Source organism: Antedon bifida, chromosome 5, assembly GCF_963402885.1.
Source record: "Antedon bifida chromosome 5, ecAntBifi1.1, whole genome shotgun sequence".
NCBI lineage: Eukaryota > Metazoa > Echinodermata > Crinoidea > Comatulida > Antedonidae > Antedon > Antedon bifida.
Window position 1 is genome coordinate 9845877 of NC_136230.1, and position 26867 is coordinate 9872743.

The 26867-nt window shown below is 33.6% G+C and overlaps 2 protein-coding genes across 3 annotated transcripts in view; one reads left to right on the top strand and one right to left on the bottom strand.

Moving 5' to 3' along the window:
• Positions 1-664: 664 nt before the first annotated feature.
• Positions 665-10388, top strand: LOC144842653 (bifunctional epoxide hydrolase 2-like). The gene is made up of 17 exons (XM_078699150.1): positions 665-979; positions 1665-1749; positions 2234-2390; positions 3519-3712; positions 3863-3985; positions 4710-4874; positions 5403-5481; positions 5564-5598; positions 6053-6165; positions 6586-6700; positions 7442-7516; positions 7651-7708; positions 8163-8265; positions 8689-8758; positions 8848-8928; positions 9061-9119; positions 9932-10388. The coding sequence occupies exons 1-17, from the start codon at positions 744-746 to the stop codon at positions 10008-10010; spliced, it is 1827 nt and encodes a 608-aa protein (XP_078555276.1). The 5' UTR covers positions 665-743; the 3' UTR covers positions 10011-10388.
• A 1760-nt stretch (positions 10389-12148) lies between these two features.
• Positions 12149-26867, bottom strand: part of LOC144842613 (histone lysine acetyltransferase CREBBP-like) — a 30080-nt gene continuing 15361 nt past the window's right edge. The window contains exons 15-27 of one of the 2 annotated variants that reach the window (XM_078699069.1): positions 26533-26621; positions 24364-24447; positions 23153-23209; positions 22547-22624; positions 21990-22057; positions 21466-21613; positions 19692-19838; positions 18918-19031; positions 18172-18337; positions 17716-17892; positions 17292-17456; positions 15902-16180; positions 12149-15106 (exon numbers count right to left, since the gene is read on the bottom strand). In XM_078699069.1, the coding sequence (XP_078555195.1) occupies positions 13085-15106; positions 15902-16180; positions 17292-17456; positions 17716-17892; positions 18172-18337; positions 18918-19031; positions 19692-19838; positions 21466-21613; positions 21990-22057; positions 22547-22624; positions 23153-23209; positions 24364-24447; positions 26533-26621 (3594 nt within the window). In that variant the 3' untranslated portion in view covers positions 12149-13084. Of the gene's footprint in view, positions 15107-15901; positions 16181-17291; positions 17457-17715; positions 17893-18171; positions 18338-18917; positions 19032-19691; positions 19839-21465; positions 21614-21989; positions 22058-22546; positions 22625-23152; positions 23210-24363; positions 24478-26532; positions 26622-26867 lie in introns of both variants that reach the window. The other variant, XM_078699068.1, reaches the window with a different exon arrangement.

Consider the following 26867-nt stretch of genomic DNA (forward strand, 5'->3'; position numbering starts at 1 on the left):
TTTAATTATGAATCACGTGCCCATGAACACATTTTCTTTTTATAATAAAATAATGCTTTATTCAGAGACTTGCGATTTATACTAAACTAAAAACTAAAATTGATAAATATATCTAATAATATAATATAATAATATTAAAGCTCTCCCAATACCACGGGCACGTACCGCTGTGGACTCAACTGGTCTATGTCGATGATTCTGGTATTTTTCGATAATGGTAAACATGAATTTGGGACCTTTTGAACCTCAAGAAAAGTCAGCTGGTTTTCTGAGAATCCTGCACGTTGGACTAATAAGTGTCTACTCTGATGAATAAATCATTGGTTACAGCTTGCTACAACCTGTAATATTTATAATAAAACCAAAGTAAATGTTGCTATAAAATAACTAGCTCATCTGTCTTTTTATATGCTTTTATATGCTTTATTAAAAAGCACCAATTACTTTATTATTACGTTTGAAATACAAATGTTATATCATAATTTAAAGCAAAAAGAATGGTGGAACGTAATAGTAATACAAAGATCCATAAATTTTTATCCAGAGATGGAGCATGATGGAAAAATCACAATCGCATGTTACACACGTGGTCAAGCGCCCTCTATAGCAAAATTGCTCAGTCATCCATGACATGTAAACAAACAAAAAAGTCTTTTGGTCTTTTCGGGCCCTGGATCACGCCATACGACGGGGACTTGATAGGGCAAAAGGAATTTCACAGAAGATCTATTATATAATTTTCAATGGTTCCAATTTATCGGAAAACTCTAGCAAATATCGTAGTTAAAAGTTGGTTTAGGTTTCCAATTACGCATCGTCAATCTTGTGATTTTTTTCCTGTTTCTTGTAAGCTTTCTGCTGCAGCCAAAATGATGTCAAGTCATGTCAAAAAAGCGGTTGTATTTGATATGGGAGGTGTGATAGTAGAACAGCCACAAATTGGTCTTAAAAGATATACAGAAAGCCTAGGATTTCCAGGGTAACAGAATGGTTGTCACATTTTTACATAACACAAATTAACTTTTTTTTCTGGGAGCCTTGTCGTAAAGTTTTAAACTTATATAGGTTTCCTTCCACACATACTATGTTTTTATTACTATAATCAAACTTGTTAATAATAATTATTAATATTATGTATGTATGTATTTTTAATATATGTGTGGAGACTATTATTGAATAAACGAATAAACCAATACTAGTATATATACAAGCCATGGCCTGGTCATCCAAATGTTAGTCAAATGAATGGCATCTGATCTTCAAGTTCTGACACTATTTTTGTAAAATAGTACCCTGGTTTAGAAGGCATTTATAATTTGAAAATCGCTGTGTATTCGCCTTCATCCTTCATAGTAGTGTGAAGACTAGTGAAATCAAGGTTTAATAAAGTTTCAGGTTAAGCCCCATTTTCCACTAGGTCTCCAAATTTATTCATGCGAATTTAAAGTGTCAGTTTATTATGATAATCCTTGGCTAAAGACATAAAATACAAAATAAATAAATAAAATATGAGCATATGTGTCCATTTACTACAATTATAAGAAATGCACAACCAATCAGAGCTTCAAAATTTTCTCTGTCAGGTGCACCACAATTTTTCCCGCTCAAATATCTAATGCATTTACATTACTGCTAAAAACGGCCTGACATAATTTAATTTTCAGATTCTTTTTGGAGAGTGTTATGATTCGAGGACGTCCTGACAATTCTTTTTGCCGACTGGAAAGAGGCGAATTATCAACATCACAAGTAAGATACAGTAAAATTAAACAATAATATAATGTACCAGTGTACCAACTTCTGAGGAAAATAGTGCTACGCTACAGTATAAATAATAAACTAATTTACGTATGCAAGTTCCCCACAACCACAGTCGAGCAAAAGCCCCATGGCACACCTATATAACTGTTGATCGTGTTTCGATCACAGGGGTCAACTGTGTATCTAATGCCTTGTCTCCTATCACCTTAATTCTGTTGTCTTATTGGCACACATATAAAGAACTTTACATTAGATAAATAATAATAAGCCTGTAGCCAGAATGTTTACAGGGTGTTTTTTTTTCCACAAAAAATGAAAATATTATCATAAAACTAGGCTAGTTAAGCATATTTATCATTACCTTTTTCTGTTGGTTTTTCAGTTTGTTAAAACCTTCAAACCCCCTGGCTATGTGTGACCATTTGTATGTCACTTCTGTGACTTTATATGTTGCTTCCTTTTTTACAAAAAGTTTTTTAAGAAATTTGAGGATGAATGCCAAGAAGCAGCAAAGGCTGAAGGCCTCACAATTCCATCAAGTTTCTCAGCAGAATCAATGTGGAGGGAGATGATGGGTGCTAAACCGGTTCCCTCAATGTTAAAGGCAGTTGCAACTTTAAAACAAGCAGGTAACCATAGAAACACACAATTTTTGTTCAATATTGGAACCATTTATTTTTCTTTTTCTTTGTGAGTGTGCAACTGATGATAAAATTGGTTTTACACTAGTGTAGTACAGTATTGATTAATTATTTGATTTTAGCAAAATTAGTTCATGTGAACGGCGTGAGGGTCTAAATCCGCACCTCCAATTATCAATACTTAGCTACAGACAAGAGGAAAATTGTCCAGCTTTGGAGCTGATTCTGATTTTTGGTCCTGTTATAATCTAAAAAAAAAATTAAAATTTTACAAATATTGTGTTAAAATATACAGTATTAAAATATAAAATACAATATAAGCTAAAATTTGTGACTCAATTTGATTTTTTTTCTTGTCAGTGCAAACAATCTTGTTACCATCCATCTATTTTATAAAAAACAATTACTTTCTTCAATTATGTAAAATGTCTTGTTTTAAGGAATAAAAAGATTACTATTTTCATAATTGACAGATTGAAAGATGTCAAATAAATAAAATACTCCAAGTTTTATATAAAAAGATACTGACATATGGCACATGCCTTAATAATATTGTCGCCCATATTGAAGAGATTATCAAGTCATCAATTTTCTTGAAAATCAATAGCCACGGTCTGTTGGTATATAAGTACCTATTTGCAAAACAAATGCAGGATAATAAAAATGAAAATGATGTACTTTTTACTAATTAAAACGGTGGAAAATACAATGCAAAATCAACTGTACGGTATTTCTGGTTGATTTTTTTTGTTTTGTACAGTATGTTACTATTTATGGATGTACCATCTGAAATAAAATAAATGAATGAATTATGAATTACAGTATGGTAATAATAATAATAACATTTTGTTCGCATTAAAGATGTATTGTCCCCCAAAAACATAAAAAATGAAGATTAATTAAATCAGACTTTGAATATGTTATTTTGTAGTTTTAATAAAGTTAATCACAAAAAAAAAAAAAAAAAAGGAATTTGACCATTTTTTGCTTTAAATTACAGTTTTTTCAGTTAAAATACATTTTTTTTAATCCAATTTTTGGTCAAAGTGGATAACTTTTATGTTACATTAAAATGGCATATTCAACAAACAATTTTTTAACTTAATGTATTAATAGGTTTGAAGACATGTGTTCTTACAAATAACTTTATCGATGATATGGCAAGAAACTCCCATCATGCTCAGTTTATGGCAACGACACTAAGGAATTCGTTTGACGAAGTAATTGAATCATGCAGAGTTGGTCTTCGCAAACCAGACCCAGAGATCTTCAAACTTACGTGTGAAAAGTTGCAAGTGAAACCTTCCGAGGTACGAGATTTAGAATTTAGTAAATTTGTAAAAATTTTGTGCAGTACTTTCTTTTTGGCGCAAAAATGTTTGATGCCATTGTGGTTAATCTACAAGTCTAAAACCATAACATTTTAATTTAATATTTTAAATTATGTTTTAATTGATTAGGCTGTATTCCTTGATGATATTGGACAAAACTTGAAACCAGCAAAAGAACTTGGTTTTCACACAATACTGGTGCGTGATGTGGACAAAGCTTTAACTGAGTTAAAGGAAGCTACTGGGGTTGATGTATGTAAAAAAGGTTACAGATCAAAGTTCATTTAAGTATAATCATTAAAATTCAACATGCATTGGCGAGGCACACCTTACCGTTTTAATATTGCTTTTGTCTATCCTCGGCATTGTATATTTTTATATATATTTATATTCTCTTTTATATTTTTGTATATACTGTCGAAATGAAGGGAGAAAAACAATTCTGTGACTGTTATATGACACATAATGGGCAGTAATGTAAAATTAATTTGTTTCGATTGTACTTTCACATATTCATTCTGCCATTCGTCAAAGTGTTGGTGTTTTTTTTAGGACAACAACATTCTATTGCAGTGTAAATACATTTTTTATCCTATTCTTATGGTATACAGAACTGTACACACAAAATGTGACCCACCGACACAGTACTTGAAAGCAAAGAAACAATCATATGGGCAAAAGCCTCACTTTGTTTTACTTATTTATTCTTTCTCTATGATATATACACTTTCAATACTAGTATATAAAGTTGTACAGTTTCAAATTTACAATAAAAACAAATTATAAAAATCTAAAAGTAATTAAATATTAAAAGTATTAACATAAAAGGGTAAAGCGAACAAATTGTTGAGCCATTAGGCCAGTACTATGCCACACATGTACATTCATTTTACTTTAACATCATTATTGTCATCAGCCTGAATCACATTAAAAATGCTTACTACAAACTGTATCCAAATTTCTCTCTTTTTTTTAGGTTTTCATAGAGCCTAGGCCAATAGCTGTACAGCCAAATAAAGTGGTTCACTGCAATGCTCAGCTGAAAAAAGGCATTCGCATTCATTACGTCGATTATGGAACTGGCCCACCAGTGATCTTGTGCCATGGCTGGCCAGAAAGCTGGTATTCATGGCGATACCAGGTAAAAAGTACTTATATTATTGAATAAATGCATTAAACATTAAAACGATGTATTGGAATATTTTAAAACACACCTACACCAAAGTGTATATCCCTACTATTAATTACGTATCAGTATTTAGTTCTAATGGACAAAAAAAGGGATATTTAATTGTACTATTGCATGTACAGTTTTTTGTAAACATTTTGAATGAGCTGTGTCTACTCAGCTTCCAAAATTGAAGTACTACTTTTTTTAATGGCCTCTATAGCCTTCGACATTAGGGAGCAGTTTGATTTGCGATGACAGAGAACCAACGTAGGTCAGGTCAATCAATGTGTCATTGGTCATCGTCTGTCAAACCTGTATTGAGGTGAGGAGTGAGGAAATGTATCCAAATATTCCTGCATGGGCAGAATGTACTATAAACATGACGTACAAGTTTGGTTGTCAGTCTTTGAAAATCAAACTCTCCATTAAAGAAGGAGGCAGGGAGTTAATTAAATAAAGTTACTAGTACAGTAAATGTGTCATTTCGTTTAACCTTAGATACCAGCCCTAGGCCATGCAGGATACCGTGTGATAGCTTTGGACCAGAGAGGCTATGGAGACAGCAGTAATCCCCCTGGTAAGTTTCAGTTTATTTTTGGCTAATTTAGGCTTAGCTTCCTATTGAGATTTTAAAAATAAATGTAAATTTTATTTTTCAGAAATAGAGGCATACACTCAAGAAAATATTTGTAAAGTAAGTAAGTTTTGTAACAAAGTCGCATCACAAGCCCAAAATTGGAAGGACCGTGACGTACAAATCAAATCAAGGTTTCTTAACCTATTTTGCATTGTAATTTTCAAAATGTGATTTTTCTCCCAACTAAAGTATAATGTTATGCCATGTGTGCCAAACACTTTCTCTCTTTTTTAAAAAAAGAATATTAATATTAGAACCTCCAGTGGTAGATTCAAAATTTTGTGAGACCTAAAAATTAAGTACTGGACCTAATTTCCAAAAATTTGCTTAATCGTGAACTCAAGCACAATATTCAAACAGAAGGAATGTCAATGATTAAATGGTAGATGCTCTATGTGGTTGTTTTGGACCTATTGAGGGCCAGCACCATGAACATTAATGTGTTGTATACTGGAGCATGATACACAATTTAATAATAAACAACTGGTAAACTACCCTAATTGTATTATAGGATGTTGTAGAGCTAATGGACATGCTAGGCATCCCTCAAGCCACTGTAGTGGGACATGATTGGGGTGGTGCTGTAGTCTGGAACTTAGCCTTGATGTATCCAGAAAGAATAAGGTTGGCCATATTATAGTATTGCCTTATTACATACATACAAAGTAATATACTTTTTATTCACAGTAATGTACTTTCCATACACAGTTCCCCAACATTTTTACTGTAAACTTAAAAGGTGACACAGAAGTCAACTGTGTTGACTGATCACGTCAAGCAAACCTGTAGTGTCACGCGATCTATTGTTCTATTCTAAAATTGGAAACTATTTGAATGGTTTATGCATTGGCCTCTCAAAGTTAGGTGTGTTATAAAACAAATAATGAATGTAATGAAAGATGAACATATTGTATATAACCTTTCATCTTTCACCTCATGGAATATTTGTACCATTCCACTCATAAACATTTATTATTATTTGTATATTGCTGTACATTGCTAGTTAACTATAATGTTTGTTTAAAATGTTTGTTTAATTTGTAGAGCTGTTGCTGGATTAAACACACCGTTCTTTCCTGTAAATCCAAAGTCAAACCCTTGGCATACAATGCAAGAAAACCCAGGCCGGTTTGACTATCAGATGTATTTTCAAACACCAGTAAGTTACCTATCTACTCTCAATCCACTCTCAAACCCTTTTCACACCTGCAAAAAATAACACTTTCTCCTAAGATTTCACAAAGGAATGTGAAATGTGAAAAAACACACTGATGAGAGGCTTTTTGTTCAGAGATGTCCATAGTTGTTTATACTGCGCGTGCATGTATTGCCCTGTTATTAAACTGACCAATCATAGAGTAATCAAATAGCGCGCAACTATGCTTTCTTCAGATATTTCTCACATGTATGCATGTAATAAATCGGGAGACCAAACCTGGTTACAACTTGTTGCAAGAACAGGGTAATGTCATGGTCGTCTTTACACTTTAAATCCAGAGGTAAACGTAGATGCCAGTTATGGAACAATTAATTTCATAGCAGATATCACGGGTCAAGGATTTTAAAACAAGGGTGTCCTTACAAACTTTTCTTGTTGGTTAAAACCCTACAAAAAAACTGCTCAATCCTATCTGGAATACTGTACAGTACATTTGTAATGATTTGTTTAGCAATTAGCAACTTTATAAAAGTTAAATTTATGCACAAATTAAAAATATATATATTCATTTGATACCATAAAAGGTAGTTCAAACCAGGGAGTGTTCAAACCATATGACCATAAAAATCAAAATCACTGGTATTATGATTGGGGCTTAATCCAAGTACTTTAAATGCAAAGTTAACAATGGATTATAGAAATTTGTTTTTTAATTATTCACAATTCTGTTATTTTTGCTAGGGAGTTGCAGAAGCTGAACTTGAAGCCGATTTGGAACAGGCATTTAAGATTATGTTCCGATCGTCTGATCCTAAAGTAACTATCATATTACAATTATGTCATTTGATATTCTTATTATTAATTTACAAATATGAATTTAAATACTACAAAATAAGTTTGTTACCTCACCTTTTTATTTTTAAACTTGATATCTTTTTTGTTGCCGACAGGACCGTTTGAAGTCAACATCAAATATCAAGGTAACAACAAGTAATGTTCGTGAACGAGGCAAGTAAAGGTTTTACATACCATTACCCTTGATCTGTAACAGTAGTTTTTTTGGCCAGAAATTGCGCATTTGTAATTCCACTTTTTCCACAGCATTTTGGTGGTCTCTATGAGTCATTTTGGTGTTGCACAACAAGGATAGCCCACTAAGTCCTTAGACTTGTTTCCGGTGGGGTCTTTTTGGTGGTGAATTGGGCAGTAGACTGGGATCTCCTACCCTTTTGCAAGGGGGTGTACCTGCATTCCTTAACATGCACATGACCCATGTTGCACACAGGACCAACAGCTTAATGTCTCATCCGTAAGACAGTATGCTATTTACACATGTATTCCAACACACAAAGAGTGGCGATGGGATTCGAACTGTGGATGTAGACCAAAGGAAACATGGTATATTACACTGATGGCGCTATGTATACTTCACATTAAATCACCGATGTTCATTTACATACAGGTGGTTTTCTAGTTGGTTCTCCTGAAAATGTGCCCAGAAGCGTGATGCTCACTGAAGAGGATTTACAGTATTATGTCCAACAATATAAAAAGAGTGGTTTTAGGTAAAATATAATTAACACCATTTCTGGACCGAGCAGGAAAAAGAGTGTTGATGTTTACACCTCTAGCATTGAATGTGTAGAAAAATACTTACCAATACATACACTGGGCTTAGTGCATGTTCTCTATCAAAAGAAAGGTCATGCGTTAAAAATGTGTGTAGGACTAATTAGAAATTGTTTCCTAAATATGCCTATGAGTATATAACAAAAGGCAACTTACTAAAACAATGACAATGCTGTGGGTATCAGTGGCTGGATCTCAATGGAGATAAAGCAAAAAGCTAAAAGGTAAATCAATAAAACAGCCAGAAAGAAATGGCAGAGCTATCAGGTAACACTAACCCTTCCTCAATATAAGCTAACAAAATATACAACGCTGATAAAAAGTATTTTGAATACAAACACAATATTCTAATTTTATAGAGGACCTTTAAATTGGTATCGCAATGTTGAAGCCAATTGGAATTGGACCAAAAAAGCTGCTGGACGAAAGGTACAGTATTGTGTAATTTATATTTCATTTATTGAAAATATTTATTTGTTTCAACCTTTTGAATTCTGATAATACACTATTGTCTATAGATATATGCACCGTCTTTAATGATCACAGCGGGAAAAGATGTAGTGCTGACCCCAGAATCTAGCAACCATATGGAGAAATGGGTGAGTATTGCTTTGCTATTTTACATACAGTTTTGTTTTAATTTTTTATATGAATTTGTTTTTAAATAAATCATATTAATTGAAGTAAACCCAGATTTCTTTTGATATTTTCAATGTATTATTCTATTCCAGATTCCAAATTTGACCCGAGGTCATATTGAAGAATGTCAACACTGGACGCAAGTTGAAAGGTACAAAAAATTGTTTTGAAATTACCATAAATATATTGAAATTTGAAAAAAACATACTGTATACCACCAATAAAAAAACAATAAGCTTTCCTTGCTCATACCAAATTGATAGTTGAAGACACTATACCTGCAATTGTTGACATTTTCTTGTTGTACATTTGCATTCTAAGGTGAATGTTGATAAAAAGAGAAAAACAATGCACTACCCAAGTAGCTTGCGTTGAATGTTCTTCTGTAAAAAATTGTCACAATTCAGTTTTTCTGTGAAGATGATTTTAATAAAAATATACCATTATGAATGAATGAATTCTTCTCTCGTAGACGTCTCTGGGCCTAGCTTTGTAGGCCTAGCTGGTAAAGAGCGGTAACATACAATTGTATGCTAGCTATAGGCCAACCTAGCTTTGTAGGCCTGTCTCGTTGCTGAATTAATTGTCCATATAGTATTTATTTTTACATAAAATGTAGTGTGTGACGTTAAATTTAGGTCTAGTGTCCTTAATAAATATAACAAAAGAATTAAGAATATACAGTTATATAAGGTAAACCTTATCATAGAGTTGCAGATTTAAAAACACTATATCAAAGAAAAAAGTTGTAAAATATGTATTTCATTGACTGGCCCTATATGCACAAAAAGATGAATGATACTATATTAGATTATGGTTCTACATTTTACCAGTGATTTTAAGGAGGCAATATGTTATAACTAGGAGTTGTCTCTCTCAGTGTTTTGTATATGTTTGTCATAGTTGTTTTTGAAAGTGTTGATAGAGTTACTAAAAATGACATTGTTTATGTTTTTTTCACAGACCTAAAGAAGTGAATGAGATACTGATCAAATGGTTGAATGATGTCCATAAAGGTGGCAGCAATCAGTCCAATCTATGATAGTATGTAGGGGTAATCTAGGCCTACAAAAGGAAATCAATTGCTTATTATTGACATGGCTTTGGTTAGCCACATCATAGCCTAGACCTCTCACTACATTAGTTTTATCATGATCCAAAACAGATCAACTAATATACCTCAATAATATATATGCATATATTTTAAAATGCTAGGGATGCTAGGGACCATCAATTGGCAATATACAATAGTATACATAAACAAATGGAGTAAAAAGTATAATAAAATGTTAAAAAATGAGTTTTTCTCATAATAATAATGTTGTGTAGGAAATTAAAATAAAAATATTTTTATTAATAATTTTAAATAATAAATGATATAATCATGACATGGTACTGTAAGTAAAATAACTGGAATAAAATAAAGAGGATATGATGATCAGTTTGTGTATTTTTAAAAAACTTTTATTATATTCACCACATTAATTTTTTTTTTTAATGAATATAAATTTTTTTTTTTACAGAAAACACATACCAAAATAATAATAAAGATAAAGTTTTTTGAATGTTTAGGAGAAAAATAGAGTAAAACATCATCAATGGTTATGTAGTGATTATTTTGGCATGATTAACACATGGGTCATTGGTGAAGAGGGAGCCAGTGACCATATTCGCAATTCACACTAGGCGAAAACAACTTTTAAAATTCTCAGTGAGTGAAAGTGAATACCATATAATAATGGGAAATCTTCCTGGTTTTACATTTCTATTTATTATAAACTATAAATTTTAACATTATAATAACACATGACTTTTTTATATCGTTATCCCGGTAACTATTTTATTCTTTCGATTTATAATTACATGAATGAGTCCATGTGAAATTCCTATCTTCAAACATTAGGAAAAAGCCCTGTAGCAACACAACAAAGGATGACAGCACCCAAAGCAAAAACATTGTAGGGTATTGCAAACTGCGCAATGTTTGAAAATGAAGAACGGCAGAACTTACCTTCTCTCCTCTCTCCACAATTTATATTAATGCTTTTTGGAATAACTTACCCTCAGCCTCTAAAATTTAGAAATATGTATGTGTTGATGAATGATGAGATTCCTTCCTGTTCCTAGCGATTGTCATGAAGTGTATAAAACACTGGGTAAAAATATTATCCTTAGAAACTAAAGCAAGTGGAGCGAATTTACCAATGACAAGTGACAGTGTGTACAGTATAATCCATCGCTCTGTGATTGGTCAAATCACTTGTGTCGCAGTGGTAACCAAGCCTAACTTCGTACTTACACGGTTAATCTTGGTTGCCACTGGAGACACAACGCAAGCATGTTGACCAATGACAAGCGGCTGTTTGAATAATCTATCGCTTGTGACTGGTCAAATCACTAAAGCTTGGTTCCCACTAGGATGCAACACACACGAGTTGACCAATCACACACAACTGTGCTTGAGATTGATCACTTTGCGTTGCATCCTAGTGGGAACAAAGCTTTATGTTGTATTATGTCCTTGTGCTAGTGGGAACCAAGCTTTAACCGCAATATGCGTTCGCATTAAAGAGAACTGTTGTCCTAAATAAAAGCAAGGCAATCTAGATTGTCTTTAATAAAGTAACAGTCGAATAAAGATGGGATTCAGTTAGCTGGTGTGATAAGTTTAACTGGAAATAAGTTGGTCACTTATTAATGTCGACTTAATGGGTAATTAAGTCAATTAATTAAGTTAATAAACTATGTCTCTCTCTCTGTACTTTCACGGTTGAAGGTGATTTCCGGGAGTACTATTTTGCAATATATTGTTGAAATTCTTAAAATGCCTCTACGTTTAGAGGATTTTATATTGACTTGTTAATAATGGTTTTATATATATATATATATGCTATGACTTTATCCAAATACCCTCACTTGCACTGATGAAGGGCTAGTGTTGCCCGAAAGCTCTGCTAACTTTTCTGGCTGTTTACTTTATCGTTTTGATTTAGCTTTTCGCTTTTTTATTTGTATCTCCATTGAGATCCAGCCACTGATACCCACAGCATTGTCATTTTTTTCAGTAATTTGCCTTTGGATTTATATATATACAGAAATAAATGTTTATGAAAATTGAATTCATATTCAGAGTTCCTCGATATGTTTTAAACAGACTTGATAAATGGATGGAGAAATTACTCATTTGTCAAAGTTTTAATTCATTAAAAAATGTACATCTAGGTATTCTTTACACAGGGAGAATTGAATAGGAGAAATAACTTATTCATAATCATAGCATTTGTTGTTGAGTTGAAAAATATGCTTTATACTTGGAGCAGAAAGCAAGTAAATAGTAAAACACATACATTTCTTAAGATTGAATTTAAAATTGGAAAAAGTTCACGTATCTATCGATAGTTTATTGATACAGTATATAATAATAAGTAGGAAATATCACATATTTGTGTACCTCGCTCTGTACATCAATTTTCACATTTTCCTTAAACATCATAATTTTATTTACTATTTGATTTGGACATGATTTCCCATCTACAATTACTAAAGCAAAAGAACATAATAAACAGTGCACATGACATGACTACAACGATTATTTTGCAGGGGATTTGATTTAAGATTAGCTCCCTTGTTTTACAGCGATCACAGTATTAACATCCTAGAACATTTAGAACAAAATATAAGATAGAAATAATCCCCACAACAGAAATTACCTCTTTGCATCGTGAAAATGTCTATATAAGTCTACAATCATTTTCAACATCATATGTCACTGTATCTGTCATTTTATTTAACCTACCTATACAAACTGATATATTATTTTGAAAAGTATCCTTAGCTACAAAATTCCAATACCATTTTTTTCAGACAAGTTAAAATATTACAATATTCCTTATTTCTTTGAAAGCTTGTCATACGTCTGTCAATACATCATAAGGAATGACAATGGAAATATAAAATAAAATATCAATAATAAAACTTACAATCTCTTCTCAAAATTTTTTTTGTACTTTTTTGTTCTGAAAAAGAGATGTTTTTTCAGATAGTAATACAAAGTTATTTTCAACTCTCTGTTCAATATTAACAATAATACAAGTCCATTTTTAATATATTACGCTTCTATAACCGGTCAACCAGTTGCGTTAATTGGTCCTGAGCTGACATTGCCCCTAAATCTGGATCTCCTTGTTGGCCTAACGTTGGGTTTGCAGCAGGACTTTGTAACTGATTCAAGCCCGCAGCTTGTGCTATCATGCTCTGGTCAGTTTGCATGGCATCGGGGCCGACACCACCAGGGTGTGGCGAATGTGTTTGTGATGCGGGGTGGGGAGATTGCTGTGCAGAATGCGTCCTTGGCGAAGGCACCGGTTGAGATTGCGGCCTAGGTGGAGGATTCGGAGACCGCACCTGCCCCAGTGAATTTGCTGCGGTGGCCATTGTTTGGGGCGACCTGACTTGTTGCATAACTTGTTGGGGCGATCGACCCCCTATCATTGGTTGTTGATTTGGCACCATACCCTTTGTCTGATTTTGCATTTGCTGATTTTGTATCATTTGGATATGAAGATTATTGGCACCTTGCATGTTAACATTGTTACTTTGTTGCTGCTGCTGCTGCTGCTGTTGGTGCTGTAACTGTTGCTGCAACATGAGCAGTTGCTGCTGCTGTCGGTTGCGTCTTTGCTGCAGCTGTGCTTGGTTAAATTGATTCATTTGATTGCTTTGTTGAGCCTGCATCTGTTGTGCTTGCATTTGTTGCATCTGCGGTTGCATCTGTGGCTGCTGCATCTGCTGTGCCTGCATCTGGTTCTGTTGAGTTAACCTAGCCTGCAACAACCTCTGCTGCTGCTGTTGTTGCAACCACTGTTGTTGCCTCTGCTGCTGTTGCTGCTGCTGCTGTTGCACTTGTTGCTGTTGTACTTGTTGTTGTGGGAATTGTTGTTGACCTGGTTGTTGCTGTGGCATGTTTTGTTGCTGCTGTTGTTGCTGTTGTTGATTTTGCTGAGACCTCTTTATAAAAGCTGCCATAAGCAATGGATTGGATTTCAGGAGGGTCATCACTTGTTTTTGTTGTTGAGGTGATGAAGGTGATTTTAAAGTTTGAAGAAGTTGCTGCAAAAGTTGCGGTGAAAAACCGGGTCGTTGCTGAATACCAGCCCCTGGCATGTTAGGCTGCATTGCACCTCCTAGACGTACATTTGGTGAATTCTGAATAGCTTGCATGGTCTGCATACCAGCCATGTTTGGATTAGGCATGTGTTGCCAGTCCATTTGCATCATTGGATTCGGTGCAGCTTGGTTCTTCATTGCAAGCTGTTGCTGCATGGTAAACTGCATTGGTTGTTGCTGTTGCTGCTGCTGCTGTTGAGGAGGTGGTTGTTGTTGTGGAGTAGTCATCTGCGACATGTGACCACCAAGTTGATTTTGCATCGGCTTCCCCGTCGACCTCATTGCGTTGGGAAATCGCATAGAACCTCTAGCTGCTGCTTCCTGCACTTCGTGAGCGGCCCTGATTGCCCCAACTGGCGGAACCAGTTGGGGTTTCATACCAGGCTGCGGAGTCATGCTTGAGTGTTGCGACTGTTCTTGGTGAGTAATTGCAGGCGTTGGTTTTGATGCCACCTCTTGGCTGGATTGCATGCCACCTGGCGATGGTTTCGGAACCTGTGGTTGGCTAGACACGCCAGCAGGGGCGGTTTGTTGCTGCATAGCAGCCATACGACGGCGCAACATTTGCGCTTGCTCAAGTCTCTGTTGCAACTGTTGCTGCCGTAATTTGTGCTTAATATTCACACAGAATGGCACTGGGCATTTCTGCTCAGAACAATGTTTTGCATGGTAACAACACAGCGCAATAAGCTGTTTGCATATCGGACAGCCTCCATTCGTTTTCCTTTTGCAGCTTTTTGTGTGTTGCACAACTCGCTTCATTTTCTGGCAACTTGCCATGCGACAATTAGCGTCGCGACATTGGCAAGCATGAACCAATGATTGGATACATCGACGAATAGACTCTTTTCGTGCATCTTGTGGGTTTCGCATACCACCTTTTCCTCCATCCACATCAATTTCAAGACCCCATTTCTCCATTTTGTGTTCATGTCCAAGTCTTTGGTAACAAGGTACACACAGATCATAATCCTGTAAAAGAAATATAGTGTTTTAAGTAAAGTACTCACTACTGGCAATATTGATAAAAGAAATTCTTTTCAAAAAACATCAATCAATACATTTTCTTGCCAAAAACTTCAAACTGACATGACAATTGGAAAGGCAAAGAGAAGAGCACTAGACCCAAGGTGAAGTGGAGATAAACAAGAAAAAAGGGAAACAAGTTGGGAATCATGGATTTAGGCAGAAACAGTGGGAAGAAACCGGGAGAGATGGAGAGAATATGTAATGGCCATATGTGCCAATGGAGTCCTTCTGTATTCAGGATTGAAATATCACATAGTGATACATAAACTTGAAAACATATACCAATCTGTTAATGTTTTTACTCTGTTATGTCAAATTATAAACTTTAGTTTCGATAACGATGGAGCTATTTGGGTTGGATTATCATTACTATGCAATGACAAAACATCTGTAATATGTACTACATATTAATAACAATATATTACTAATGTAACAAATATCATACAGTAACCCCTCTGTTTGGACATAGGGGACATCTCTATTACTGGGACATCCCAATTCAGGAGACATCTCTATTACTGGGACACCCCAATTCAGGGGACATCTCTATTAAAAGGATACTCTATTCAGGCGACATCTCTATTAAGGGGACATCACTATTCAGGGGAAATCTCTATTAAGAGGGAATTTCTATTAAAGGGACATTTCTATTAAGGGGACAGGACACTTTCCTGTGAAATGAACATGGGGATATATATGTTTCAAAAGGTGTTTCCATAAAACAAAACTACTACTCACATCACAAACCAGACAATGATATCTTGTTTCCACATGATTTCTACAATCATTACAGGTATATACAAACTTCTCTTGTCCTTGATTGTGTAGCTCTACAAGCATCACCATTGTTGAGTTTTTAGCTCTCCGTAACGATGAGAATTCAAGGTGCTTTTCCCTAGCTAACGTTAAGAAAGCATCACGTCCGTCCATCAAATCACAACTGATATAGCTATCTGGATCTTGTATAGGCTCAGTGTTCTGGCAGGGATTATCACAGAGACGAATCACAAAGAAAACCTGCAGATTAAACATTTATAAGGTAATGTTTGTGTTTTAAATATCCAGACCATATGTATTGAGTTAGTAACAAGTGCTCTGATAGGTTATTAGTTAATTACCCTTCAACTCTCATATAAAAAACAACATCATACCCGCAAGTTCATCACATACTTCCAACTGAAGTCGTTGGCAACGTTTCAAATTTACTATCGTAAACACGTTATTAAAGGAAATGATGATAATATGTACATCCGTAGATACATAAGAAACAAGGTTACAAACTTAAAAATTATATCTTTATTTTTGTAAATGGTAGTGTTCACAAAATTCTGTTATTCGTTCAATATGACTTAAAATAGCAACAACAAAATTATTATACTGCAGTTCCTTTAATGACTGCCGTTGTATTTAATTTAAAGCCAAAAACAGATGTTTAATACATTGATGCGACTGCAATACCCTTTTGAGCATACACTATCCATGATTTTGGGTTTATTATCAAAATTATTCTACTGCAATTCCTTTAATGACTGCCGTTGTATTTAATTTTAAGCCCAAAACAGATGTTTGATGCAACTGCAATACCCTTTTGAGAATACACTACCCATGATTTTTGGTTTATTTAGGGACCATATCAAAATGATTCTACTGCAGTAAATACACTATTTTACTGCAACAATGTATGAATTTAGTTTGTTTCAATGATGTTTATGAGGAAGTGAACAGTATACAGTAGTAGTCACTGCAGTAGTGTAATTTTGAATTGAATCCAAAATGTGTATTTATTACTGATTTTGTTTTGGCAACTCATTTTGGCAAACCTATTTTTTATTTTAAATGATTTCAAAGTGTTTATAAATATACTATAATCAATTACAAGTTGTAATTTAATATATAGAACTCACACTTGTATCCTGGACTTTATGGAACAAAATATTTGTACAGAAATGTTTTTTTTATTGATGTGTATTGTATTTGATGAATAAATATATTGATTGATTGACTCTGTCTACACTATCAAGGTTTATGTGAAAAATGTGATGTGCCCATATGGACATATTTGAGCACATCACACTTTTTTTGTCAAACTAGTTTGATAGTGTAGACCAGGCTTAAGACTCAATCTCACCTCTTTATGCTTTTCCATAGTAGTGAAGAGTTTCTGAGACAGGTCACTTCCCTGGTTAGGAAAATTGCTCTTTTTGTTGTTCTTGGTCCTCGGATTGTTTTTGTTCTTCTTGGCTTTCTTCTGGTTCTTTTGATTCTTCTGGTTCTTCTTGTTCCCTGTTTGACTCTGCAATAATGACAACTTACAAATATATATTTCTAAATTATAGTAGTGAACCAAATTTAAACACATAATTTAAACAATTAAATTTAAATAACAGTAATAAAATAGCAGGGAACTTAAGAACACAAAAATGTTGGGCTTCAAAAATCCACCTTGTTGGCTGCCATATTGAATGGTTAATGGCTTTGAACGGCTGATCTGCAGCAGCCATATCTACACCTTTGACCTTTACAAGATTTTGAGAATATAAGATCATTTTTACCTCATCAACAGCCGCACTAGCAGCTGCTGCAGCCTCTGCTGCCTTCTGCCGCTCCTCCTCTTCTTGATCCAGCTCTTTGATGCTCTCTTCAAGGACATTTGGCCAGAAATCTCCTTCAAAGTATGGCAATTGGTTGGCATGTGTCAATCCATCATCTAATGCAGACTTTAAAATATCCTATATGCAACAAAGAAAAAGGTATGGTAAAATCTTATGGTAGCACTTCAGTTCTAATGTACACTTTTAACTTGTGTGCACTTTAAAGAACCCATTACATCTTTCAGGAATAGTAAAGGCTATAAGTCATTGTGAAATAATAAGCGTCACTTTTGGAGGGTTAAAGTTGTTCGTTTGTGTTGTTCACACCAGTACAAAATTCAGCCTGTTAGGTTGCCAGTCTAATCTCCTATATTTACAGTTTCATTGAAGTTCTAAAATAAGAACTTTTTAAATTACCTTGTAGTCAATGACCACTTTGTCTTGAATGGCTTTATCTAACATTTTCTTGTACCATTCTTGCAGCCTCTTGGGTTTTGGAATCTTCTGTTCCGTTGGATGGCAATGGAAGATGTAATCATCCCCTTCACTGGGTGGGCACGCCCAAATATGCGCCCATTCATACCTAACATATCAGTATCAATCAATAGTTATGTATAACACAAAATTAAGCAATGAATAAGATTACGCTTTTTGAGTTAAGCTCTGTCTACACTATCAAACTAGTTTGACAAAAAAAGTGTAATGTGCCCAAATATGGTAGTGATATGATGTCATGTCCATATGGGCACATCACATTTTTTTGTCACATAAAGTTTAATAGTGTAGACAGAGCTTTAAGTTTATATTGTAAAAGATAAAATTGTCTCTTAGGTTAACTATGGTGAGTTAAAAAATTATATTTAGGATTACATAAAATTTATAAAAATGTACTTAAAAAAAAACACCATAAAATTACCAATGAATGTTTATCGCAAATAACGTTCGCAATGCATGATGGGAAGGAATTTGGAGCAACAGCACCACCACCAGTATAATAAGTTGTTATTATACTGGTTGCACTGTTCCCAATTCCTTCCCATCATGTATCGCGAACGCTATTTGCGATAAACCTTTTTCTTTGCAATTAAATTGTTACACATGTGTGTTTTATGGCATATTGTGATGTTAATATGTTTAATTTAAATGCTTTGAATTCTACTTACCCTATACACTTAACATATTCCAGATAACCTATAAGGATTTCATGATATACTGCCGTTCTATAAGCACGAGGTTGGAAGAAATGTACACTATCTAAATAGGCAATATAAACTCTCCTGTAACATAAAAAATAACAATGATTATAGGTTAAGAAATGTACACTATCTAAGTAGGTAATATAAAATGCAACAAAAACATTCAATACACACACATGCACTGGAATAACACATTGGAATTTTAATTAATAATTTTAGCCCGTTTGTCTTGTATTATATATGTAAGCCTAGCCTACACTACATTTTTTCAAATTCTTTTTTGCATTTTGCAAGTGTAGACATCTACATACTTGATTTCTGCAGTTCGCCAAAGTTTGTCAACTGGTCTTTACACTAGCAGTCTTGGGAAAACTTTCTTTTACAGTTTGCAAACAAAAGTTCCCAAGTATAGACTATGCTAAAAATGTCCTCTAAATAGGGGTGTCCCAAAGGAGGGATTCTACTATAAATATATTTCAATGTGAATAAATTGTATTTATTTAATTAATGCCATATTTAATGAGAGTGGCCTATCCAGTCCCAATGAAAGAAATTATCATTAAGGGCCCTCGATAAAACAAATAAATTGAGACATATAAAATATTCAGAACAAAGTATATAAAATCTATACATTAAAAGTTAAAATTGTTAACATTGTTGATGGATAAAAATAAACTTATCTAGCAATAAATTGTTTGAGTTGAAGTTTAAAAGTTGAAAGTGAATATCAATGAGACATACCGACTGTTCGGTTGCGGACAGTCTGCACCATATTCTTGTACGTGCATTCCAAAGAAACACACGTCAACACCATCAATCTCTTCAAATGCAAACAATGCTTTGGCACGGTAAGGGAAATCTGTGGGAAACTCTCCTGTATCACAAAACCTGCAAATAACAACATATATCAATTAATCAATCATTCAACACATTGATTAGTAGCGACATATCTGGAATGAGACAAGGAACTGAATGAGTTTAATCATGGCCAGGTCAGGATGTAAACCACTAGGGAGAGTTGAAAATCACAGAAAGAAATAAATAAAACATTTTGTGTTTTGCTAAATTGAGTACAGATATGGATTATTAGTTATTAGTTTTCTTGTCATGTTGACAACTGCTTAGGTGGCCAATGCTTAAAGTAATTTTTACTTATTTTGATCTCCTTTCACACATTGTCTTTTTTTTTTCTAAAGTATATATATCTGTTCTTTTTTGTTCAATATGTGGAAAATAAATAATTGAAACAATGAAATCATCATAACTATAATAGGTTCAAGGCACTCATTGGCTATAATAGTACTGGTGGTAGCAAAAGGACTGAGTGCATCTTACAAAAAGAGTAGAGGGTTACCCTGGCCCATGTAAGCCCTGTCATCAATTACTTCATCAGGCTAATGACTCCACTAATTCAATCATAACCCTAAGATTTGCTTTCCCAGAGGATTAACTATCAAATAACTAACTGTATTACCATATTATTATATAATTAAATTTTATTTGCCAATTTAAAATAGAAATAGTATGAGTACATTTTCAACATTAAATTCTAAAACGTATATTAATAAAATTATTTCTTAAATAAAAAATATTTAAACATACTTGAGATATATTATTTTAAAACAATCAATATTTAAAAACAGACATGAAATACCACATGGGATACAAAATTTTAAAAGCAACATATAAGAACATAAAAAAATACTGTAAACATTACTTTATACTGGTTCCAATAATTAAAAAAAAATAAAAATGCTGACTTTACTATGTTTAATTGATTTCAATTAAAGATGTATTGTCCCTTTAAACACAAAAAAATGAAGGTCAAAATATTCTAAATTTAAATTGGCCATATCAAAGTAATATTAAAGTTATTCACTTTAAGTCGAAAATTCAACCAAAAGCAACAAGTTTACGTAATTAACAGGTAAATTAGTTGGACTACATTTCGTCTGGAAAATCGTCACGAGCGAAAGTAAACAAAGATTTCAAACCACGAGTACGCATTATGCATATGCTAATTAGGATTGTTTACAACTCGTCACGGTTGAGAAGGTATTTTCACACAGATTGCGAGGAAGTTTTATGATTATGCATACAGAGAGTAGCCAAACAAGCGCGTTTCATTATGGGATATGTTTTGATAGAAAACTTTGACTGGAAGTCAAAGTTATTTTTTTAACAAAAAAACGTCTGTATTTCAGTTAAATGATTTTTTTTTCGACAAATTTTTGGTGATAGTTAATAACTATTATGATACTTCAAAATGACCCACCTTTTTTCGAAATCTGTTATTTTTTATTTTTTTGGAATTAGTCAAAGGGACAATACATCTTTAAGATTATTCATCATTATACAACCTGATCGAGTAAGGAACAAAGGATCTTTTATATCTCTCGGTTCTACATCTGATAGATCCATACAGATCATTTATCTCGGAGCGCATTTTATGATAATTCCTATACAACCTCATTTACAGATTATTTTAAAGTTAAAACTACTTTGTAATACTTGCCTGGATTTCATTCCAGGTTTAATTTCAACCATCTTGTCGGAGCTTGACAATACTCTGATAGTAACTTCACCTGCTCCTGAACAGTGTGTCCGTAGATATTTATTAACCCTAGTTTCAAGATGTAAACCTAATTTTGTCGTTGCCAACTCTGTGAAGAAATGGAAAGAAATTTGTTAAATCAACAATGACAAATTCAAATCAGTTAATTTGTTTGTTGACAATTATTTTAAGCTATTGATGGAGACAATCATTGATATACAGATATTACTAGACATTTGTGAAGGCTCTAGATCTATCTTTTGTGTATTAGCAGTTATTTGGTTGGGTGCCTTGACATAGGTTTTAACAATGTCAAAAAGTCTGTTACAGGTTCTAGAAATTTAGCTAAAACCACAACATAGCTAGCTATTAATTAACATTTTTACCTTTTCTAACAAGGACAAAATATAAAAATAAAGTATTAACACACTGTTTATAAAATTTGTTTTCTGAGTATATAATTCTTAATAAAACGATTGACTTACTTTTGGCAACAAACTTGTGTTCTTTCTTTTTGACCGATTTTGCTTTTTTACAGTTTTCACACACAAAACTATTAATAAAGGAAAATTACAAAATTAACCACAGTTTCTGTAAATAGTATTAAAAAATATATATATTTTCAGTATTATAAGTATCAAATGACATAATATTGATATAAATAGAATGTTTGGCCAACTTTCTTGTAGGACGCCATTTTGTGGCCAACTTTTACGCAGGTTCAATTTTGTAAATAACTTTCTTGCAGGTGCCATTTGGGACAACTTCTTTGCAGGTGAAATTTTTGACCAACTTTCACGCAGGTGCCATTTTGTGGCCAACTTTTACGCAGGTTCCATTTTGTAACTAACTTTCTCGCAGGCGCCATTTGTGGCCAACTTTTACGCAGGTACCATTTTGTAACTAACTTTCTCGCAGGTACTACTTTGTGACCAACTTTCTAGCAGGTGCCATTTTGTGGCCAACTTTCTGGCAGGCGCCATTTTGTGGCCAACTTTCTAGCAAGTGCCTTTCTAACAAGTTGTGTAAATCAATTACTTACCCTTCAGGCCAGATTGTGTCATTGTGCAGCACACAGATTTGATGTACCATCCTTCCACACTCCATACATTCAACAAATCTAAAATTGAAAAACAGACAAATAATTAACAATCAAACAACAACAATGAAGAATTTGTTTTAATTTTTAAATTACAACAATGGTTCCATAACCTCAAAATGCAAATTTATAATCTGAAATATCTATCATTATATTAAAGATGTCCTGTCCCGCAAAAACATGAACATAAAAATTAACAAAATCAGACTTTGAATAGGTTATTTTGCAATTTTAATAAAAAATGTTTTCACTTATAAAATGACAAAATAAACTGTTACATTCAACCAAAAACCCATTGGCTGGCAGCCAATTTGACTATTTTTTGCTTTAAATTATTTTTTTCATGATTTTTCGATCCAATATGTGGTAAAAGTGGATAACTATTAAAATGGCATATTCAACAAAAGAATTATTTTTTTAGGACAATATGTTTTCTGTGATTTTTTCTTATTTCTATTTTTTATAAAATAATCTGTAATGCATTCATTTTCTCCGTTTCCTGTCTTTTGTATCTTTTAATCGTGAATAAATAACATCATGTATACTTACGGTTCAGGATCTAGGGCATCATTCTTCATTTTAACAAACTGGTCCTTCTTTATGCTCCTAAAACAAGTAGTGTTAAAAATTTAAATATTTATTGACATCCTTGCAATCAGGCAACTGGGCTGTCAAGTAAAGTATACTATGTTCAAGTTAGATGTGGCATGTAGACAAAAGGAACTGCAACAATGGACAATTGTAAAGCTCTGTCTACATGATCAAATTAGTTTAACAAAAAAAGTGATAACATGTCCAAATATGGTAGTGATATGACATTGCCATATATGGGCACATCAAAGTTTGATAGTGTAGATAGAGGGAAGTTTTATTCAATTGTTGTGAATACAAAATTGGGAGTAGGTGGGATTATTATAGGTTGCTACTGTCAAGGATCAAAGAGGTTATAATTCCCTAGGGAAATTATTTGTTTATATTGACTGGTCTGACGTCAACGGATTACACAAAAATCCAATGACATCGTTGGGTTTGAACAGGTCTTCAGATTCATAAGCTGAGCACTATTCAGCCAACAAGAACTGGCATGAAATAATCGTTAATATAACCTACAATTATGACCTCTGAGATCGGGAACAAACAGCATGAATTCAGATCGTGTCAGGCTTTTTTATCTGGATACTGCTAGCCTTCAGCATTCGTTTGTGAACATAGCCTCACATCACGTTGGTGGACATGTGCAATTGTTATTCCAGTTTTATTTGGGTAATTTCAAATGCTTAATTATTGTTGTGACATTTTTCATAAGCAGATACAATTCAAACAGAATCATATTTTTATTTATTCCTATTTAAGAAATAAGCTATAGCAGCGAAAATCCATGTACTATAATACAGAGATTTTTTTTTTAATGGGTAATCATCAACCATTCTATTTTTTGACATATATGGTGGTACGATACTGGCGTGACAACAAGGCAATACATGAGCTTACAGGTATGTAAAAATAAGTATATGCAATAGACGTTTTCAGAACTAATTGCCCATTTATTTAAATGTTAAAGTTATAATTTATGTCATATCAAAGGGTAGTAAAAACCTTTTAGGTTATGGGAACTCCAGTTTGTCTGCCCTCCTCTTGTATGTCATTTATATCTATATATTTTGTCATGTTGTGTATTTTGGAGGAAATAAATATATTATTATTATTAATACTTTAAGTCAAAGTTCACAAATAGACAGGAGACAAGAAGAAAAACTTACGTTTGTTGTAGTTGCGTTGGATCGTCCCCTAACGACACATGATCTGTTGCGATGTCAGCAAAGCACTTCTCACAGAAATGGTATCTGTCAGAGAGAATGCCAATACCAGATGAGCTAAGATTGATGAAGAATGTGAAGAAGCAACAGCACGATGATGATGGTAACAGCATCAGTCAACGAGGAAAGACACGTACGCGGTGGCGGACATGTGATAAAATGCGTAGCCCACATGCAAGGTGAGATATACACAAGCACGGAGAAATGAAGGAGAAAAAAAAACGGGAAAACGATGCAGTAACAGTGCGTTAACTATTATGGTTACTAACCAACAGAAATGACGTATGCATGCAATGGAGATGCTAGGCCTTTATAATGAGATGGGCTGGCAGACATTGTTATGGCAAACCCTCTCTTCAAATAAATTTGTTAATGATTTTAAATTTTAAAATAATCAAATTAATTTTAATAATTTAAATAAAAATGATCAATAGCAGTTTACAAAAAAAAGCAGAAAAAGCAAACAAAATTTTTTTAAAGATTAATAAAGAAAACAAAACATTAATTGTATGAATTGTGATTAATTAGAAATTTGAAATATTTTTGAAAATGTTAATTAGGTCGAGTGGTAGGCAAAAAAAAAACACTCCAATCCATAGTTAAATATATTAACAGCAAATAAAATGCATAAATTGTTTTGTTAGTAAAATATAGCCATACATGATAAAAGCCTGGCATTCCACAATATTTATAAAATAACAAGTTTTAATTTATGTAATACATTATTATAAAACTTCATTCTATTATTTCATAGTAATGAAAAGAACATAGTTGCCAAAAGTCCAGCAAAATAGTAAATGCAATACTGTACTGATTCAGATATATTCCCAGGGTTCACAAAATCAATCGAGAATCATTTTCATGCAAAATTAGGCATTTATTCCAAACAATGTTAGGACGTTAATAAATTTGGTATGTTCGTCCTCAAAATTACATAACGGAATAATTAATGGAATAAATACTATTTTTCAAAGTGACCAATGACCCTCTGGTTCCATGCCCACTGGTTCTTTGCCCACTGGTTCTCTGCCCTTTGGTTCCCTGCCCTGTGGTTCCCTACCCGGTGGTTCTATGCTCGGTGGTTCTATGCCCGGTGGTTCCCTACCCTGTGGTTCCCTGCCCTCTGGTTCCGTGCCCTCTGGTTCTCTGCCCACTGGTTCCCTGTCCCCTGGTACTCTGCCCTCTGGTTTCCTTCCCTACCCACTGGTTCCCAGTTTCCCTATGCGGATTATACCTGAATCAGTACACTAATGACAAAGCATATTAGGAAATGAAGCTATCTAGCTAAAAAGGCAGAAAACAACTAAACATAAAAACTAAAAATAATTCATAGTTTAGAAAGAAAACCATTAACATTAATTAAGAATTAAGAATTTTTCCAAGATTTTTCACATGACATGACTTCAATACACTACAACAATATTTACTGTACTAGTGGGTGGGAGTGAACTTAATTCAGTGGTTCTATGGTTACAATAACTAGTTATGGGTGGGAGTGAACTTAATTCAGTGGTTCTATGGTTACAATAACTAGTTATGGATAGGAGTGAACTTAATTCAGTGGTTCTATGGTTACAATAACTAGTTATGGGTGGGAATGAACTTAATTCAGTGGTTCTATGGTTACAATAACTAGTTATGGATGGGAGTGAACTTAATTCAGTGGTTCTATGGTTTCAATAACTAGTTATAGGTGGGAGTGAACTTAATTCAGTGGTTCTATGGTTACAATAACTAGTTATGGGTGAGAGTGAACTTAATTTAGTGGTTCTATGGTTACAATAACTAGTTATGGGTGGGAATGAACTTAATTCAGTGGTTCTATGGTTACAATAACTAGTTATGGATGGGAGTGAACTTAATTTAGTGGTTCTATGGTTACAATAACTAGTTATGGATGGGAGTGAACTTAATTTAGTGGTTCTATGGTTACAATAACTAGTTATGGGTGGGAGTGAACTTAATTCAGTGGTTCTATGGTTACAATAACTAGTTATGGGTGGGAGTGAACTTAATTCAGTGGTTCTATGGTTACAATAACTAGTTATGGGTGGGAGTGGACTTAATTCAGTGGTTCTATGCTTCTAAAATGATAATAGTTCCTTAACTTACCTATTTTGATATGTAAAATATGTTGCATCTCTGGAAATAGTGCAGAGTTGTTTTCCAAAGCAACAGAGTACTTGAGGATGGAAAACATGCTGTGGAGAGATTACAAAAATTAATAATAAATATTTACCAAGAATCGACGCCACATTAGTTTTATATTATTATTCTCTCAAAACTGTACTCTTTGAGAATTTGACTCAAACATAGACTTTTCCTAAGCTCAAATGGTTCCACAATCATTAACACCATCAAATCATCATTTTTGGTCATTTATATTTTCACTTGGTTTTAGCCTCGTGAAAATATAAATTTCATCTTTCACCTCATGAAATAATTTG

What these genes read in the sequence shown, in the direction of transcription:
- LOC144842653 (XM_078699150.1), top strand. Translation starts at nt 744, where the DNA reads ATGGTTCCAATTTATCGGAAAACTCTAGCAAATATCGTAGTTAAAAGT. An exon ending in ATGTATCCAGAAAGAATAAG is followed by an intron (nt 6,166 to 6,585) that starts GTTGGCCATATT and finishes TTTAATTTGTAG; the next exon opens with AGCTGTTGCTGGATTAAACA. An exon ending in CACTGGACGCAAGTTGAAAG is followed by an intron (nt 9,120 to 9,931) that starts GTACAAAAAATT and finishes TTTTTTTCACAG; the next exon opens with ACCTAAAGAAGTGAATGAGA.